The sequence below is a fragment of the Stenella coeruleoalba genome (assembly GCF_951394435.1).
Source record: "Stenella coeruleoalba genome assembly, chromosome: 6".
NCBI lineage: Eukaryota > Metazoa > Chordata > Mammalia > Artiodactyla > Delphinidae > Stenella > Stenella coeruleoalba.
The window spans coordinates 35,069,556-35,090,492 of record NC_137151.1 but is presented as its reverse complement, the minus strand read 5'-3'; the positions used below and the strand labels follow the sequence as shown (position 1 = coordinate 35,090,492).

The 20,937-nt window shown below is 41.6% G+C and overlaps 1 protein-coding gene across 2 annotated transcripts in view; it reads left to right on the top strand.

The window, feature by feature from the left end:
* The first annotated feature begins 12,903 nt into the window (after positions 1-12,903).
* MCM6 (minichromosome maintenance complex component 6) overlaps positions 12,904-20,937 on the top strand; it is a 46,359-nt gene continuing 38,325 nt past the window's right edge. For both annotated transcript variants that reach the window (XM_079924730.1, XM_079924729.1), the window contains exon 1: positions 12,904-13,094. In XM_079924730.1, the coding sequence (XP_079780856.1) occupies positions 12,988-13,094 (107 nt within the window). In that variant the 5' untranslated portion in view covers positions 12,904-12,987. The remainder of the gene's footprint in view (positions 13,095-20,937) is intronic.

Genomic DNA, 20,937 nt, shown 5'->3' with positions numbered 1-20,937 from the left:
GGAGAGAACAGCAATTCACCTTAAGTTGACTCAATGCATACATCAGGTTATGAGTTTTCCTTTCCTGCCCACATGGCATCTAGTAGCAGTCCAGGGGCTTACCAAATTTGATCCACCAACATGGAATCCCACACTAAAACTCAGACTGAGTCCCACTTTATAACAAAGCATTAGGCACATACCATGGGATTTACTGATTGAGGAGTCTGGCTTCTGGTTAAAAACCTATGGGTGATTTTTCAGACCCAGTTACAAAAGCTCTACCTGACAGAGAAAGCTGCCCTCCCCGCACCAGAGTTGGTGCACGGTGAATGCACTGCAGTCTCTGAAGGGAGATGCAGTCAAGGATGCAGACCCCTTTGGCTGGTCATACTGCACATATTTACATCCCTAGCCCAGGCACCTTCATTCCTAAGTCTCTTTATCTGAGGCCTTGGGCAGAAGTCTTCTTTAGGCAGCTTTGCTGAGACCTCCTAATAGAAGATGGGTTGAGGGGGAAGTGGCGGGCTGGGGGTAAGGAGGGTGGACCTTGAAGATGTCTTTTCCCATTCCAACTCAGTACCCAGGACTTTTTCCCTCCGAGCCCTTCCCTCTGACCCCACCCTCCACCTCAGGATCCTAAAACTACCATAGCCTTTTGTTCAAGGCTTCCTCAACAATGAGATGACCCCCACATCTGCACGGATCCACCACTCATCATTCCGTGGGGGAAAAGGAACAGAGGAATCTGCTTTCTCTGGGTTTAGCCTCTTGCTTACACCATTACAATAAGCGCTTAAAAGTTTAGCTCTTTCATTTTTGGCTTATTTCATTATTCAGCTACTCAGACACTTGACAGTTTAGCTCTTTCCCAACTCAGCTGAGCTCCCAACACTGATCTATTACATACTGCACGCCCCCAGAAGCTTCAAGTCTTACAGAAGGACAGAGGGACCTTTTGAATGCTCGACCAAGGTGCCAGTGTGGAGATATTGTACAAGGAGGGGGTACCACCTCCAGCACATGTTATACACCTTAAGTCAACAACCACCGCAAGATGCACAGTGCCCATTAGGTAGAATACAAGGGTCCGGGATACAAGAGGTGAAAGGAGTGGCCCTGCTCACCATCTCTTCCAGTGGTCCACCTGGGAAATTAGTGCTCTCTTCCCCACAGAATGAGACTGTGTGGATCTAGAGGTCCTGGATTCTAGAGAGTTAGCACTTCCACCAGGAGACACAATAGAGCCCCATAAACTAGAAACTGTAACTGCTGTTTGGCCATTTCAGGTTCCTCATGCCAGAAAGCAGGAGACAAGGAAGAGACACGATATTGGCAGGTTTATTTGATCTGATTGGCAGGAGGAAGGGCAGCTGGGACAGAAGAAAACGTTTGACATCAGATAATCCAGTAGGGCTTCTCCTCGTACATCTGCTAACCAGTTTTAGCCATGACCTGAGAAAGGTATGGTGACCAAAAGCTTAGGTCCCTCAAGTACAAAGTTCTCCGTCACTGCACCAGGTAAGCCACCTACAGCAAAGGTGCTGGCTGAGAGTGAGGGGAATCAAGAATGAGTGGTAGGGCTTCCCTGGTGGCGCAGTGGTTGAGAGTCCGCCTGCCGATGCAGGGTACACGGGTTCGTGCCCTGGTCCGGGAAGATCCCACATGCCGCCGAGCGGCTGGGCCCGAGAGCCATGGCCGCTGAGCCTGCGCGTCCGGAGCCTGTGCTCCGCAACGGGAGACGCCACAACAGTGAGAGGCCCGCGTACCGCAAAAAAAAAAAAAAAACAAAAAGATAAGAATGAGTGGTAGAGGAGGAGTCATGATGAGTACCAGTTGTAGCCTCAAGATCAGCTTCAGCTGCAAGGGCCGTCTTTCATCCTACTAACCTTCCTCTTGTAAGTTTCTCCAGGAAAAGAGCCAACCAGGATCCTGGAGATGCTGTTCCCAGATGCAGAGTTACTTACCATATGAAGCAAGTGGATCTGAGAGGTGCAAGCGTGGGCTGTAGTGGATTCTGTGATGTGCCACCCAGACACCCTCTTCAGGACCTCATTCACCACCAGCCACAGGAGTGCTGGCTGTTGAAAACTCACAGCCATATCCCTTTCTAGGAATTGCCCTTGACCGAAGGAAGGTGCTCCACCTAAAGTTACACTTCCTCCCCAAGGGCAGCCTGCATCCAATGACTGCTTGATGCTGGGGTCAAAGGCCCAGTCCCCTGCCTCTATGTGGGACAGCTCTGAGGGGCCATCTGACCTCCAGGGCTATCTGTGGGATCAGCTGAGGTCTCTGTTGCAACTGCATCGCAGTTCAATTTCTCCCTCTACCCGGTTGTGCTTTCCCTAACTCCACTAGGTATTGATCCCAAGAGCACTCCCCCATAAATCTCCTGCACAGAAATCTCTGTCTCAGAATCCATTTCTAAGGACTAAGACAATGAGGAACATGTAGTCTCAGAGTTTCACCCTCTGTGTGAAATGCAACAGGAGAGCATACCCTTGTGTAAGCCACAATGGAACAATCAAAGAAATCCAGATTTAGTGCAGTCCATTGAACTGTATTTATTGAAAGCTGGTGAGGTTCCCCAGAAAATCGTTAGAATACATGTAAAAACTAAATGTGGTCTCATTTTTTCTTCTTAAATTGGCAAGGAGGGAAAAAATGGCAATGGTACTACCACAATGCTGGAGAGTGTATCATTTTTCTGGAGGGCAGTTTGAAAACACATATCAAGAGTATTAAAATGCTTTCCCCTTTGACTCATTAATTCCTCAAAAACATCTAAAGATTTAAATTAAATTTGTAAAAATATACTACATGGGTGGACTTTATAGTAATCTAGATAGCCATTAAAATAATACTGAAATATATTGGGTTGGCCAAAAAGTGCCTTCGGTTTTTAAGTAAAAATAAAAGACACATTTTTCATTTTCACCAAGAACTTTATTGAACAATGTATTCACCCTTTTGTTCCACTACCTTCTGCCATTTTTCAGGCAACTTCATAATTCCATCTTCCCAAAACTTTTTATCTTTTTGAGCAAAGAACTGTTCCAGGTGCCTTTTACAGTCTTCTACAGAATTGAAATTTTTTCCATTAATAGAATTTTGTAAAGACCTAAATAAATGGAAATCCGAAGGTGCAATGTCTGGTGAATACGGTGGATGAAGCAGAATTTCCCAGCTAAGCTGTAACAGTTTTTGCCTGGTCATCAAAGAAACATGCGGTCTTGCATTATCCTGATGGAAGATTATGTGTTTTCTGTTAACTAATTCTGGATGCTTTTAGTCAAGTGCTGCTTTCAGTTGGTCTAATTGGGAGCAGAACTTGTTGGAATTAATCGTTTGGTTTTCCAGAAGGAGCTCATAATAGAGGACTCCCTTCCAATCCCATCATATACACAACATCTCCTTCTTTGGATGAAGACCGGCCTTTGGCGTGGTTGGTGGTGGTTCATTGCACTTGCCCCACGATCTCTTCCATTCCACATTGTTGTACAATATCCACTTTTCATAGCTTGTCACAATTTGTTTTAAAAATGGAAATTTTTCATTACATTTAAGTAGAGAATCGCATGCAGAAATACAGACAAGAAGGTTTTTTTCGCTTAACTTGAATGGAACCCAAACATCAAAGCAATTCACATAACCAAGCTGGTGCAAATGATTTTCAACACTTGATTTGCATATTCTGAGTATGTCAGCTATCTCCCGAGTGGTATAACATAAATTGTTCTCAATTAATGTCTCGATTTGAGTGCTATCAACTTCAACTGGTCTACCCAACCGTGGCGCATCGTCCAGCGAGAAATCTCCAGCAAGAAACTTTGCAAACCACTTTTGACATGTTCGATCAGTCACAACACCTTCTCCATATACTGTACAAATCTTTTTTTTGCGTTTCAGTTGCGTTTTTACCTTTCTTGAAATAATAAAGCATAATATGCCAAAAATGTTGCTTTTTTTCTTCCATCTTCAATATTAAAATGGCTACACAAAAATTCACCAATTGTGAGGACTTCTCTGGTAGCGCAGTGGTTAAGAATCCACCTGCCAATGCAGGGGACACAGGTTTGAGCCCTGGTCCAGGAAGATCCCACATGCCGCGGAGCAACTAAGCCCATGCACCACAACTACTGAGCCTGTGCTCTAGAGCCCGTGCTCCGCAACAAGAGAAGCCACCGCAATGAGAAGCCCACGCACCGCAATGAAGAGTAGCCCCAGCTCGCTGCAACTAGAGAAAGCCCGTGCGCAGCAACGAAGACCCAACGTAGCCAAAAAAAAAAAAAAATTCACCAATTCTGATAAGTCTTTTTTTAAATGCACGCTGATATGACAGCTGTCACATACAATCTAACAAAATTGTTTTGAATGAAGTTAAAGACACCTAAGTGCTACTAGAGCCATCTCACAGAAAAAAACGAATGAACCTTTTGGCCCACCCAATATTTATCAAAATATTAACCAATAATATTTCTGTGTGATACAATTTGGGGTGGCTTTTATTGTCTTTTATCTGTATCTCTCTGCCTTTATTTATCTGTACCCCTCTGAATATGTATTACTTGCAATTGTTAAAATTATAATTTATTATAAAATAAGGAATGAAAGATTTTTTTTTGCCTCCCCATAGGTTATCTCAATTTACAGAAAATATCCTAATTAGAATCCTCCATTTCAACTTTCTACTTTCATATCACTTTATATTTTATGTATTTTGGTATACTTGCATTTTTCTGCAATTTTTAGTTGTATTCATATCCTGCCTCCATCATTAGGTTGTAAGTTTCTAAGAGCCCTATCTACAGAAATGTCTGCCCATTGAAGGATACCCCAACACACTGATGACTGAAGGACAGGATTCATACACTGAGCTGTAGCACAGAAAGAACCAGTAGCAGCACGAAGCACTACAGCCCTTTGTTCCTGTTAATTAAAAATATAACAACAAAACCCACACATGCCACACACTCTCAGATATTCTAGTTGAAGCCATGCTAGGAATCAGACTAGCTGTCCTTATTGCCTCCCATATAACTGTGCAATGCAATGCTTTCTAAACATCGCTATCAGTCATACAATCCTCTATAACCGCGGAAAGGAGCACGGGTTCTTTTTGGTTTTGTGTTTCTTTTTTGTTTCCTTTCACTTAATTATTCACAATAACCTGGTGGACTTGCATTCAGATCAGAAAAATGTTTCGTTTGGTTGTATGTGAGCTGCTTGTAAGTGCCTCTTTTTCTGAGCTGCCTGTCAACCCACCAGTCTTATAGGCCCAGAATGAGTCTCCTGGGGCTGATAAAAGATGGATGATTAGCCCCTGATGCCGGCACAGCCTGCCACAACTGCACGTGAAAAGTATGCATCTCTTTTTGTCTTGAAGAATGGGTTGTAAAATTTCCTTTTTCAATTTCAAGCCAAGAAGGTGGGTTTTATCTCTTTATAAAACACTGGGTCATTATTGGGCTAACTGTAACAGAAACAATTTACCTGGTTGAGGCTCAACAGCAAGAAGGAATGAATTCTATCCAAGTTTTCAGTGTGCTCCACTTCAGCCTGGCCCCCTAGAATATAAGCTACACAACAGACAGGCACTGCAGTATCAGTAGTACCTTGGTACTGATGCATAGTAGGTACTCATTAAATATTTGTTGCATGATTGAATAAATGAATGAATGGAGCAAAGTTTGGGGATTGCTGAGACTTTGGGGTACCAGGTAGCTTCTATTACCCAAATAATCATTTCTCACGGACAGACCGCCACCTGTAATTCTAAGCTCAGAATTTAACCCATTTGGCTTAAGGTTCTTATTTCACTTAAAATGAAAATGCCCTGTGCATTGGTAAGAGAATAAATTGGTACAACCTTATTGAAAACCAATTTGGCAGTTTAGGCAAATCGAAAATATTAATTCCCTTTCACCTAGGGCCAGCCCTTCCAGAAATTTATCCTCCAGAAATACGCACATACAAAGAGGTTTATTGCACTGTTGTTTCTAATGGGGGGCAAGGGGAAGAAGGGAGGGGGAAAAACCCTAACCTAACCTACATACCCACATGTAAGGGATTGGTTAGGGGAAAGCAATTTAACCACTGACTCTCCTCTCCCATTGATCAAAGATTCTGTGTGACCTTGACTCCCTCTCTCCTCCAGGGTGCTTCTAAGAGGCATGAGCCAGTTCCTCTGTGGTGACAACAGGGAAACCTGAGAGGCACAGAGGGCAGGAGATACCATCAAGTGGCTCAGAGCGCTCATGGAACTGGAACAAGAGACACGTGAGGACCTGAAGGGGTACATAAGAGCATCTGATATAGTGGCTGTATGTTTTTTTACAGGAATGCTTGTCTTTTACAGATTCATACTGGATTGTTTACAAAAGAAATTATACAACGTCAGAAATTTCCCAAATAATTTAATGTCAGGAGAAGATGGTGGGGTTATAGATCCAATAAGATTGAACTAGGTGATAGATACATAGGGGTGCATAATTCTATTCTACTTTTTAATATACTTGAAATTTTCTATAATAAAAATTTTTCTTAAGAAAACGTGCCCTTTGGTTTCTTAGAGATGTTAAGTCTTCCCAAGTTCCCAGTTTTAATCAGTCAATAAAAATGTTTGATATCAAGCCAAAAGATAACAGCCTGAAAAGAAAACCAACCTAATCACGCAGAAAACTACGTGTGCCAACTGGGAGATGGAATGTTTCCAGAGTTCAGAGAAAGGAGAGAGAACTGTAGGCTGGGAGGTCAGAAAGTCTCACGGTGGAGGTGAGACAGTAAGGAGACAGGTCTAATCATAATGGACACATATCCCATGTTGCCAAGGGGTCTCTGGGTCCCTGCAAATGGGAATGCCAGCCATATCAGCCCTACTTGGGTCCTCATAGCACAGTCCTTAGGGAAATGCATTCCTGGAACACTGGCATTTGCTCTTAGATCTCCTCAATAACTCTGAAGTTAAGACATGCCTTGGGCCAAAGTTTCTCCCAGGCACATGTCATATCATTCTTGGTCTTTCCTCCCAAGTGGCAGTGATGTTTATGAAGCCCTTCATAACATCCATCTTCCACCCATCTCCAGCTGGTAGTCCTAATACGGTGAGTTGCAGAACACACTCACTTCGGCAGATGGAGATGTGCAGTTCTGCGGTGTGGTGGGCTAACCAACCTTTACTGGTACAGAGTACACAGTACAGCAGGCTACAGTGGTTCTCTTTGGCTGAGCACTCATAGGAGCACTCAAAGGAAGGTTACACACACCACACACACACACACACACACACACACACACACACACACAACACACACAGCACACACATGCTATACCGTAGTGTATTTATGTCATCAAGTATATATATATATATATATATATATATGTCACCAAGTATGCATATATATATACACATATATATATATATTTTTTTTTTTGGTCTGGCCACACCACGTGGCATGCGGGATCTTAGTTCCCCAACTAGGGATCGAACCCATGCCCCCTGCAGTGCAAGCACGGAATCTTAACCACTGGACCACCAGGGAATTCCCCTACAAATATATTTTTATGGAAAATATTTTAGAGATAAATAGCGTTATAATGAATCAGTACTGAGGAGGGCTAAATAGAATATGAGTATGATATCTAATATGTGCCAGGCATATTTGCACATATTATGAAGCACTTTATACATATTATCTCTTTTAATCCTTACAATGACAGCCCTATTAGCAGGTTCTATTATTACCCCTCAGATAAAAACTCATTATACATATTATCTTATTTACTCTTTATAACGATAGTGCTGCTAATGGTTTCTATTATTGTCCCACAGATAGCAAACCTATTGCACAGAGAGGTTAAGTAACTTACCCAAGATCACTTAAGTATTGGAGCCAGGACTCACATCCAGAGCCCATGTGCTTAACTGTTGAAGCTATGCCAATTACTCCGCATACAAAACGTCCTTCCAGGTACAACTGGATTCTGGTGCAAGGTTCTGAGTGAGTACTCCTTTATTGTACATACTTTTGTAGAGTAAAAGACTTCCCCATATTTGCCTTTTGGGGATGACAAGTAGGATTAGCTAAGGCCAATTTTCTTGGAGAAGGGCTATGTGCAGGGAAACTGCTAGCCCATCTAGTAACTCTGTGCAATCTGGAACAAAGCTCTCTACCAGGGCGATTGGCTGGGCTGGTAGAGTTTGACTGGGTTTCAGCAGCCTTGCTACCATAGGTGGTAACCCTGGCCGTACGAGTGGAAGAGGGTGTAACAGGAGGCCTCTGTGGAGTGAGATAACCCCTTCCATCGCAAATGGTGGGGGTCATGTAGTCTCCCCTCTTCTCCTCAGTTGCCAGAGGGAGAGAGTAACTGCTGACTGGCTCTCTCTCCCTGCACCTGTGCTCCAACAGCCAACTGTTTCAAAAGAACCAAAGCCTGTGTCAAGGGCCTCTCAACCCAGACAGAGCAGAGCACGTCCCTTACAATCCACTCTGTCTTTGTAGCCCAACTTAGTAAGGAGTGGTCGCCACTCATTCTGCTTCCTCTGCTCTCTTCACTCCCCTGCAATCTAACTTCCACCCCTCCACATCACTGAAACTCCTTCCGCCATGTTTAGTCTCTGTCCTCCTTGACCACTCTGCAGCCTTTACCACTGACAATGATTAGTTCCAGAGTCTTCTCTTTTGGCTTTTCAGATTCTCCTCCTATTTCTTTGGCTGTTCTTTCCCAGTCTCTCCCATGGCATTTTCCTCTTCAACCTCCTTTTTTTTTTTTTTTGGCCACACCCTGCAGCATGTGGGATCCTAGTTCCCTGACCACGGATTGAACCCAGGCCACCTGCATTGGAAGCGTGAAGTCTTAACCACTGGACCACCAGGGAAGTCCTAGGATGCCCCTCAGCCTCCTTTTAAATGCTGGTATTCCCCAGGGTCTCATGCTTGGACCTACCTTCTTCTCTTTCTTCAGATGCTCTCTGGGTGATCACATCTATTCCTAAGGCTGCCCTACCATCTCTTCTGAGGATTCCTCACTCTGTTTCTGCTGTCCAAATCTTTCCTAAACTTGAGAAGAAAAAAAAAGTTAATTTCAACAAACCTTTGCTTATACAATTTTTGAAAATAAACTTCTTTCATTTTATAATGTTCTTTAGATAAATGTTGGCCAAAACCTCAGAGCTCAAGATTTAGGTCATTCAATGTCCAGAAATATCCACCCCATAACACTTAGCGAAGCCTGTCCTCATTGTAAATGAATCGGCTAAATCACACTTACTGTTCTGTTAGAAAAAAATCCAACTTCGTTTTTCAATGCAAACAAAAATGTTAATATTGTTTCAAGAAATAGTCCTAAAAAACACTGGGAGAGAAAATCTGGAAAACATTTTGTAAAACTAATGACTAAAAGCAGTCAAATTGATATTAAAATAATACCAATATAAATTACCCATTTTCATAATAGCTATAAAAACAAGAATAAATTTATATGCTGCTCCTCTTTTCTTGAAGTATAATAATGTAATATAAGTATGGTCAAAATGATGTTATAATAAATTGAGAAATATAATGAAAGTTTTAAATATTTTTGTAGTAACTGTGTGTGTGTGTAATTATGGCACTCACCTTTGGAAAAAATTAAATAAGTATTATATAAATACAGGTAGAAACTGCCATCATTACCACTGCCCTCACCACTACTTTTGCTACACATTATGACCAAACTTCTCATATGTAAGTAACTAAAGTGGAAGGCAAATGACTAAAAAGGCATTTAATCATGTACTGCTAAAAACGAATTGATCAGCAGCTAACATCTAATTCTCTTGTTTAGTTAATAAGAGGTAATATATATTACATATTTTATAAGATGAGGATTGACTTTATTTGGAAGAAAATATTTCATCATATGATTTGATAAATATATTATTGAATATTGTACACCACCTAAACCATGTAAAAATTTAATCTGCTGGTTTTATTCAAAATATATTGAAGTGTTGGTAATCAAGGAAAATATTACAATTAGCTTTAAAAGAATCAGCATCATCAACCTGTACTGCTACAGCCCGGCCAAAGATATGTCTCAGGAAAAAGAGCCCTTATCTTATAGAGATGCCTTCTGACATATCTACAGATGAAATGATATGATATCTAGGATGTGCTTCAAAATCATAAGGGAATGATGAAAACTGTACTTTACCTCTATGGTCTTCCTCCCAAACCCCCGAACTACAGTCTAAACATGAGAAAAAATATCAGACAAATCCCAACTGAGGAATATTTTGCAAAATACCCGAGCTGTATACCTGAAAACTGTCAATGTCATCAAAACCAAGAAAATTCTGAGAAACTGCAAGACCAGAGGAGACTAAAGAGATAGGACAACTCAATGTAATGTGGTATCCTGGGTGGGATCCTGGAAGAGAAAAGGGACATTAGGGGAAAACTACTGAAATCGAAATAAAGTATGGAGTTTAGTTAATAATACTGAAGTTCCTTCTTTAATTGTGACATATGTACTGTGGTAATGTAAGATGTTAACAATAGGGAAAAATGGGCATAGAGTATATGACTACCTTTTGCAAGACTATTTTAAAAGACGATTCTAAAATAAAAAGTTTAAGATAATCACTATGGAGAGGGAAAAGCAGATGGGGTGTGTGGTTGGGACAGGATTGGCCACATGTTAGTGCTTATCGGGGTTACATAATGAAAGTTCATTATACTATTCTGTCTACATTTATGTGTGTTTGAAATTCTCTATTATAAGGTTAAAAAATACATACATTGTGTTGGGGGTTCCTCAAAGCCATCCTCAGGTTCAATGATTTGCTAGGAGGACTCCAGGACTCAGCATATAATCATACTCATGGCTATGATTTATTACAGTGAAAGGATAGAAAGTAAAATCAGCAAAGGGAAAAGGCACAGGAGGCAAAATCCTGAGGAGACCAAGCACAAGCTTCCTAGAGTCCTTCCCCTCTGGAGTCATACAGAATGCACTTAATTCCTTCCCAGCATCAAACTGTAATAACACACACATGTCTACCAGGGAAGCTCATTTGAGAAGCCTGTGTTGTTACTGGGGGCTGGTCACATAAGCACCGTCTACCGAGCACATGTCAAGATTCCAAACTGTCAGAAGATATTCAGTATCAACCACGTTGTTTGTAAAAAGCATTTCAGGCACAGTGAGCCATCCTTACCATTTAGGGAAAGTGTAATATCAGTGTAGGGAACTGTTTACCAGTCAAGTTCCCAAGTGCCAGCCAAAGGCCAACCTTGCAAGCAGGCCTTTCTAAGGATAGCAGTCTCAGGCTTACACACACACAGAGGCATACTACTCTCTGGGATACAGCTCAGATATGTTTCATAACTCACATCCTCCTCTTCTATGGAAGGTAGCTCCACTACCCTCACTAGGAGACCTCATCTCCTATTCTGGTCCAGAGGTGCATGTCTGAAGGGGAAAGGGAGGGCCTGTGAGGTGTAGAGAGTTGAGAAGAGCAAGTTCCAAGTTTCTCAGTGGGCACAGCTGTAAATTAGCCTGGAACTCTGCACTCCTGTTCTTTGATTTTTTCCTTCTGTACACGGTGCTTTAGTTCTGGGAAATCTACCTTGAGGACAGAAGAGGAAGAGAAGGGGGAAAAAGAAAAATGGGAAAGAAAAGAAGGAGGACTTTTGAGAGAATGAGACAGAATCTGGTCAGCAATCTGCTCCTAGATAGCTCCTGGATCCATTCTTGTGCCAGTGCAGAAGGGCTGTGAATATCATGAAACAGGTGAGTTTGAGGTTCTTAAAGTATATACAAGTGGTGATGTCTTGTAGGCAGGCATATCTGGAGCTGGTGAAGGGCTGAAGGGTACAGGCCTGCAAGGGCTCCCATCCCCTTCAAATGAAGCAATATACACACTAATACACTACAGCACACAAGTAATGAGTTTTTGGTTAAACCTTGTAAATATCTTGTGAATAGTGTCTTTCTCTATGTGTGTGTGTTAAAAGAATTACTGTAGCTTCAGGTCATCCTGTTCGGCATTTAAAAAAATATATTTTTTTAATGTGCTTGGAAGCCTCAAAAAATGGAATTGATCCAGGCTTCTTGTAATTTCTTGGAGCCCCAGGAAACAGAACTGGTTGGTGATACAGATTCAGAAGTCATCAGCACCAAGGCCTTGGTAAATTGAAAACAAGTGAGTGAAGGGGCTCGCCCAAGAGAGCTCCTTTATGGAAAAAGAAGGCTCTGGGACGAGAACATTTAAGGCACTCCCTAAAGAGGCGCCTACAAAGGAGGCTAACCAGGAATGGCCAAAGAGATAAGAGAAAAATCAAGTGAAACGAAGTCGGGAAAATATGGCAAAAGAGAGGGGAAGTCAAGAGGACACAAACCAAGAGTGCGTTTGAGAGGGGAAGTAATCAACAGCGTCAAATATTCGCTGATTTTTCCCGGTCAGCACCAACCAGAGTAATTCTGCCAACTCCCCTCTCTCCCCTCCCCCTGGTACTGTTACTACGTCACTTTTGACTCTTACAGGGTTTCAGCCGGTGGTTTACAGTTTATATCCTCCAATTTGATGGCTCAAGCAGGAAGTCGGAATCTTACTCATTTTCCTCTTCCATAAGGCATTACGCCTCTTGCTCAATTAATATAAGTGAAACTATTTGAAGAACATTTGAAAAACCACCCCCGGGCAAAGATCTTACGTTTTAACTCGCTCCAGCAGCCAAATTCCCCCGGACACGAACAACTGCGCAGGCGCAGAGGCCGATCACCCGGCTTTCTCTGGTCTTTGCATTTGGCGCGAAATCTCCGTTTCGTGGGAGGGGCTGAGAGAGACGCCGCGCTCATTGGACAGGTTTGGCGCGAAATCCCCGAGCTCCTGCGCCACGATTGGCTCCGGCCTTCCGGCGAAGGGGCGGGGCAGAGGAGGTGCGCGCCGAGCGGCAGCGTCCGGGGAGAAGCAACTCTCTGCGGTCCAGTGAGGCGCCGGCGGCCCCTCAGCATTAAGCAGCGATGGACCTCGCGGCGGCAGCGGAGCCTGGCGCCGGCAGCCAGCACCTGGAAGTCCGCGACGAGGTGGCCGAGAAGTGCCAGAAACTATTCGTTGACTTCTTGGAGGAGTAAGTCGGAGGGCGCCCCTTACCCGCGGAACTTCCCCTCCCGCCCCTCGCGGCTTCCGGAGCCCGGGGGCGCCGTGGGCCCCGCGCGTGTTCGGGAACTGAGGGGTCGCGCGCCTCGGAGAGCGGGCCGCGGAGAGGAGGCTGGGCCGGCTGGGCTGGCTTCCGGGGGTGAAATCCATCTGGAGCTCTCCCGCAAACTCCTGCCGTGCGCAGTGCCCTGGGCCGAGCGCTTTAGGCCCGTCGTTCAGTCCTCACAGCCTGTAAGGCTGGTGGTCGCGTAGCCCCCGGTTCCTTGTTCGGACCCTGAGGCTGGGTGGGGATGAGTAACTCGTCCAGTTAGGCCGCGCGTCCTCAGGGTCGCGGGGGAGGCCGAACTGGCGTATGAATCCTGGCGGGGGCCTGACTGGGGTCCACCGAGGGCCTGGCAGCCCTGGAGCCCGTGGAGTTGAAAGGGCCGGAGTGAACCCCGTGGTTGACAGATGCTCGGGCGAGGGCCCGACCTGCTTATGGCGCTGAACGCACTTCCTCCGTCTCTTCCTTTCCTTCCAACCCTCCAAACCCCACTTTTCTTTTTTTTCTGTTGCCTTTTTTTAGGCTCCAGGCATCTCAAACCCCCTCTCCCTGGCTTTCAGCCACTGCCACCAGTTACTTTTCTTAGATTGTGCAGATATAGCTCTGCTTTCCCTGAGTGGGACTCTACCGCCTCCAGGAAGAAGTGGAAGCACTGCGGAATGTCTTAGGAAATTCTCTTTTTTTTTTTAAGAGCTCAGTTTTTTAATTTGATCATTTCTTGCATTTGAAGTTCTCCTCGATGACATCTTGGCCTGAGACTCTTTGCCATAGTCCTAAAAAAAAAAAAGTCATGCGGTTTTACTAATATTTAGAAACTCCACTAAGTTGTTAGCGCTAGTTATAGTGAAGCTTTTAAAAATTAGCACATGTCTTACGAAAATGCTTCCCATCCTCAAAATTTCTTTTAGCTATTCTCAAGGGCCTTAATGACTTCCACGTCTTTAAGGCTCATAACATGGCAGGAAATTCTTTTTTTTTTTTTTTTTTATTGTGGTAAAACCTTTACCATTTTAACCTTTTTTTTTTTTTTCTTGGCCGTGCCCTGTGGTACATGGGATCTTAGTTCCCCAACCAGGGATCGAACCCATGCCCCCTGTTTTGGGAAGAGAGTCTCAACCACGGGACCACCAGGGAAGTCCCCATTTTAACCTTTTTTAAACACAGAGTTCACTGGCGTTAAGTACATTTACCTTGTTATACAGCCATCACCAACATCCATCTCCAGACCACTTTTCTTCTTCCCAAACTGAAACTCTGCACCCACTAAACAATGATTCACCATTCCCCCCCCGACCCTCCTGCCCCTGACAACCACCATTCTATTTTCTGTCTATGAACTTGACTACTCTAGGTACCTCAGACTTGGAGTCATACAATATTTGTCCTTTTGTGACCAGCTTACTTCACTTAGCATAGTGTGTCTTTGAGGTTTTCCATGCTGTAGCATGCGCCAGAATTTCCTTTTGAAGGGTGAATGGTATATCATTGTATGTCTATACCACATTTCGTTTGTCTCTTCATCCATCCGTGGATGTGTAGGTTGTTTCCACACTTTTACCACTGTGAATAATTCTGCTGTCTTGTGAAATTCTGATAGAGTTAAAACCATAGTTTAACTTATATTACCCTACTTTTGGCAATGTTACTCTCTGCCTGACAGCTCTTCATCCTTCAAAGCCTAGCTAAAGAATCATACCTCATTTGTTAAACCCTAGAAACCTTTCAGGCAGCACCAATCCTTTCTTCCCTTATGTTCCCAAGCTGCCATTTTCTGTCATCTCTGGTAATATATTTACCTGTCAGCCGTTTCATCTGAATGTAAATCCCATCCTTAATCCCCCCTAGCCACCACACCACATTACACAGGTCCTCAGTTATGTTTGATTTTAACAAATAATGTAATTACCTTTGCTTCCTTGAAGTTTGCCATGCAGCTGACTCCTGGGCACAATGATGAACAAGACAAATAATCCCTGTATTTGTTGGGGAAAAAATGTTAACGCCCTCTCAAAATACCAACTTTGATTGCCATTGCTTATGGAATAAGATCCAAATTCTTCACAGCTGCCTTTTCCAGTTTGATCTTCCACAGCCATTCTGTCATTATCCACACTCCTCCCATACCCTTCCTGACTTTGCTACATACTTGCAAACATCTGTAGCCAATCTATCCACCACTCATTTTTTTTTTTCTTTTAAATTTTGAAAGTCTTTCAACGCCGAATTGCAGTGTTACCTTTTATATGCATGAAGCCTTTGTAGATGTTCCTGTTAGGCAAAATTAGTTTATATTCCCCTGTTACATTCTTTTACCTCCTCCTTTTTCTTTTTCCTTTTTATTTTATTGTGGAAAGAACACTTAACATGAAATCTACCTTCTTAACAAAATTTTAACTACTGTGTTATTGTTGTACAGTAGATCTGTTAGAGCTTATTCATCTTGCTTGACTGAAACTTTATGCCTGTAGTACCTCCACATTCTCCTCTTCCTCCTACCACCATACCACTCTTTGATTCTATGAATTTGACTTTTGGGGGTTTTTTTTGGCCTCTCCCAATGGCTTGTGAGATCTTAGTTCCCTGGCCAGGGATCGAACCCCAGGCCCACGGCAGTGAAAGCGTGGAGTCCTAACCACTGCATCACCAGGGAATTCCTGAATTTGACTTTTAGATACCTCATATTAGTAGAATCATGCAATATTTGTCTTTCTGTAATTGGCTTATTTCACTTAGCACCATGTCCTCAAGATTCATCCATATTGAGACACTGCAGAATATCCTGTTTTAAGGTTGAATAATATTCTGTTGTATGTGTATACTACATTTTGTTCGTTCATTTGTCATGAACATTTAGATGTCTTGTCCCTCTTTTTAGTAGAAATGTCTCCTATGAGTGTCAACCCCAGCAGAGGGACGATGCTGTCATTTCCAGCCTGTGGTACCTCTGGCATAGTGCTTTGCAGATAGATATTTAGGTATTTAACAGTTAGAACATGCTGTATTTGAAGGAGGAATTGATTTTTTCTCAAAACTAATCTGCATGGTTATGTTAGAAGAACAAAAATCAAATATGTTCGTATGATACGCTTTTGGAAAAAACACACCAGCTTTACTTTGTGTGTGTGTATGTTTCCTTTTTCCTGAAGGTCTTAGGCGCTGAAGCACCTCATTTCTGTGTATTTATTTGTATTCTGGTTCATAAATCAACAGCTAATCTGTCAGTTTTCTCTTTAGAAATTAAATCTTTGGATTTTAACCTGTATTTCTTTCTTTTTTTTATATCATTAATAGAGTTGGGTTTTTTTGAGTTTTTTTATTACTTATCACTTTTTTTAATATATGGCACATTCTTATTAGTTATCTATTTTATACATATTAGTGTATATATGTCAGTCCTAATCTCCCAATTCATCTCACCATCACCACCACCACAAACAGCCCCCCGCTTTCCCCCCTTGGTGTCCATACATTTGTTCTCTACATCTGTGTCTCTATTTCTGCCTTGCAAATGGTTCATCTGTACCATTTTTCTAGATTCCACATATATATGTTAATATACGATATTTGTTTTTCTCTTTCCAACTTAACTTCACTCTGTATGGCAGTCTCTAGGTCCATCCACGTCTCTACAAATGACCCAGTTTCATTCCTTTTTATGGCTGAGTAATAGTCCATTGTATATATGTACCACATCTTCTTTATCCATTTGTCTGTCAATGGGCATTTAGGTTGCTTCCATGACCTGGCTGTTGCAAATAGTGCTGCAGTGAACATTGCGACGCATGTGTCTTTTTGAATTATGGTTTTCTCTGGGTATATGCCCAGTGGTGGGATTGTTGGGTCCTATGGTAATTCTATTTTTAGTTTTTTAAGGAACCTCCATAGTGGCTGTATCAGTTTACATTCCCACCAACAGTGCAAGAGGGTTCCCTTATCTCCACACCCTCTCCAGTATTTGTTATTTGTAGATTTTCTGATGATGCCCATTCTGACCAGTGTGTGAAACCTCATTATAGTTTTGATTTGTATTTCTCTAATAATTAGTGATGTTGAGCATCTTTTCATGTGCCTCTTGGCCATCTGTATGTCTTCTTTGGAGAAATGTCTATTTAGGTCTTCTGCCCATTTTTGGATTGGGTTGTTTGTATTTTTAATATTGAGCTGCATGAGCTGTTTATATATTTTGGAGAGTAATCCTTTGTCCGTTGATTCATTTGCAAATATTTTCTCCCATTCTGAGGGTTGTCTTTTCATCTTGTTTATACTTTCCTTTGCTGTGCAGAAGTTTTTAAGTTTCATTAGGTCCCACTTGTTTATTTTTGTTTTTATTTTCATTACTTCAGGAGGTGGGTCAAAAAGGATCTTGCTGTGATGTATGTCATAGAGTGTTCTGACTATGTTTTCCTCTAAGAGTTTTATAGTGTCTGGTCTTACATTTATGTCTCTAATCCATTTTGAGTTTATTTTTGTGTATGGTGTTAGGGAATGTGCTAATTTCATTCTTTTACATGTAGCTGTCCAGTTTTCCCAGCACCATTTATTGAAGAGATTGTCTTTTCTCTATTGTATATCCTTGCTTCCTTTGTCATAGATTAGTTGACCATAGGTGCGTGGGTTTATCTCTGGGCTTTCTATCCTGTTCCATTGATCTATATTTCTGTTTTTATGCCAGTACCATGGTGCCTTCGTTACTGTAGCTTTGTAGTATAGTCTGAAGTCAGGGACTTCCAGCTGTGGTTCCTCCAGCTCCGTTTTTTCCCCTCAAGATTGCTTTGGCTATTCGGGGTCTTTTGTGTCTCTATACAAATTTTAAGATTTTTTGTTCTAGTTCTGGAAAAAATGCCATTGGTAATTTGATAGGGATTGCATTGAATCTATAGATTGCTTTGGGTGGTATAGTCATTTTCACAATATTGATTCTTCCAATACAAGAACATGATATATCTCTATCTGCTTGTGTCATCTTTGATTTCTTTCATCAGTGTCTTATGGTTTTCTGAGTACAGGTTTTCTGTCTCCTTAGGTTTATTCCTAGGTATTCTTTTTGTTGCAGTGGTGAATGGGACTGTGTCCTTAATTTCTCTTTCTGATCCTTCATTGTTAGTGTATAGGAATGCAAGAGATTTCTATGCATTAATTTTGTATTCTGCAAGTTTACCAAATTCATTGATTAGCTCTAGTAGTTTTCTGCTGGCATCTTTAGGATTATCTATGTACAGTATCATCTGCAGATGGTGACAGTTTTACTTCTTCTTTTCCAATTCGGATTCCTTTTATTTTTCTTCTGTAATTGCCATGGCTAGGACTTGCAAAACTGTTGAATAAGAGTGGCGAAAGTGGACATCCTTGTCTTGTTCCTGATCTTACAGGGAATGGTTTCAGTTTTTCACCATTGAGAATGATGTTTGCTGTGGGTTTGTCATATATGGCCTTTATTATGTTGAGGTAGGATCCCTCTATGCCCACTTTCTGGAGAGTTTTTATCATAAATGGGTGTTGAAATTTGTCAAAAGCTTTTTATGCATCTTTTGAGAGTTGCATATTGTCAGAAGCTTTTTATGCATCTTTTGAGATTATCATATGGTTTTTATCCTTCAATTTGTTAATATGGTGTATCACATTGGTTGATTTGCATATGTTGAATCCTTGCATCCCTGGGATAAATCCCACTTCATCATGGTATATGATCCTTTTAATGTGTTGTTGGATTCTGTTTGCTAGTATTTTGTTGACGATTTTTGCATCTATATTCATCAGTGATATTGGTCTGTAATTTTTTTTTTTTTGTAGTATCTTTGTCTGGTTTTGATATCAGGGTGATGTCCTCATAAAATGAGTTTGGGAGTGTTCCTTTGTCTGTAATTTTTTGGAAGAGTGTTAGCCTTCTCTAAACCTTTGGTAGAATTCACCTGTGAAGCTGTCTGGTCCTGGACTTTTGTTTGTTGGAAGATTTTTAATCACAGTTTCAATTTCATTACTTGTGATTGGTCTGTTCATATTTTCTGCCTCTTCCCAGTTCAGTCTTGGAAGGTTATACCTTTCTAAGAATTTGTCCATTTCTTCCAAGTTGTCCATTTTATTGGCATAGAGTTGATCTTTGCTGTTGTTTTCTTTGTTTCTATTTCATTTATTTTTGCTCTGAGCTGTATGATTTCTATCCTTGTACTAACTTTGGGTTTTGTTTGTTGTTTCTCTAGTTCCTTTAGGTGTGAGGTTAGATTGTTTATTTGAGATTTTTCTTGTTTCTTGAGGTAGGATTGTATTGTTATAAACTTCCCTCTTAGAACTGCTTTTGCTGCATCCCATAGGTTTTGGATTGTCATGTTTTCATTGTTATTTGTCTCTATGTATTTTTTGATGTCCTCTTTGATTTCTTCAGTGATCTGTTGGTTATTTAGTAACATATTGTTTAGCCTCCATGTGTTTGTGTTTTTTACGTTTTTTTTTTCCCCTGTAATTGATTTCTAATCTCATAGCGTTGTGGTTGGAAAAGATGCTTGATATGATTTCAGTTTTCTTAAATTTACCAAGGTTTGATTTGTGACCCAAGATGTGATCTATCCTGGAGAATGTTCTGTGTGCACTTGAGAAGAAAGTGTAATCTGCTGTTTTCGGATGGAATGTCCTATAAATATCAATTAAATCTATCTGGTCTATTGTGTCATTTAAAGCTTGTGTTTCCTTATTAATTTTCTGTCTGGATGATTTGTCTATTGGTGTAGGTGAGGCGTTATAAAGTCCCCCACTATTATTGTGTTACTATTGATATCCTCTTTAATAGCTGTTAGCATTTGCCTTGTGTATTGAGGTGTTCCTATTTTGGGTGCCTATAAGTTTATAATTGTTTTATCTTCTTCTTGGATTGATCCCTTGATCATTATGTAGTGTCCTTGTCTCTTGTAATATTCTTTATTTTGTTTGTTTGTTTGTTTTGCGGTACACGGGCCTCTCACTGTTGTGGCCTCTTCCATTGCGGAGCACAGGCTCCGGATGCGCAGGCTCAGTGGCCATGGCTCACGGGCCTAGCTGCTCCGCGGCATGTGGGATCTTCCCGGATCGGGGCACGAACCCGTGTCCCCTGCATCGGCAGGCGGACTCTGTACCACTGCGCCACCAGGGAAGCCCTATTCTTTATTTTAAAGTCTATTTTACCTGATATAAGTATTGCTACTCCAGCTTTCTTTTGATGTCCATTTGCATGGAATAACTTTTTCCATCCCCTCACTTTCAGTCTGTATGTATCTCTTACAGACAGCATATATACGGGTCTTGTTTTTGTATCCATTCAGCAAGCCTGTGTCTTTTGGTTGGAGCATTTAATTCAATCACATTCAAGGTAATTATCGATATGTATTTTCCTATTACCATTTTCTTAATTGTTTTACGTTTGTTTTTGTAGGTTCTTTTCTTTTGGGTTTCCCACTTAGAGAAGTTCCTTTAGCATTTGTTGTAGAGCTGGTTTGGTGGTGTGGAATTCTCTTAGCTTTTGTGTGTCTATAAAGCTTTTGATTTCTCCATCGAATCTGAATGAGATCCTTGCTGGGTAGAGTAATCTTGGTTGTAGGTTCTTCCCTTTCATCACTTTAAATATATCATGCCACTCCCTTCTGGCTTGTGGAGTTTCTGCTGAGAAATCAGTTGTTAACCTTATGGGAGTTCCCTTGTATGTTATTTGTCGTTTTTCCCTTGTTGCCTTTAATAATTTTTCTTTGTCTTTAATTTTTGTCAGTTTGATTACTGTGTGTCTTGGCGTGTTTCTCTTTGGGTTTAT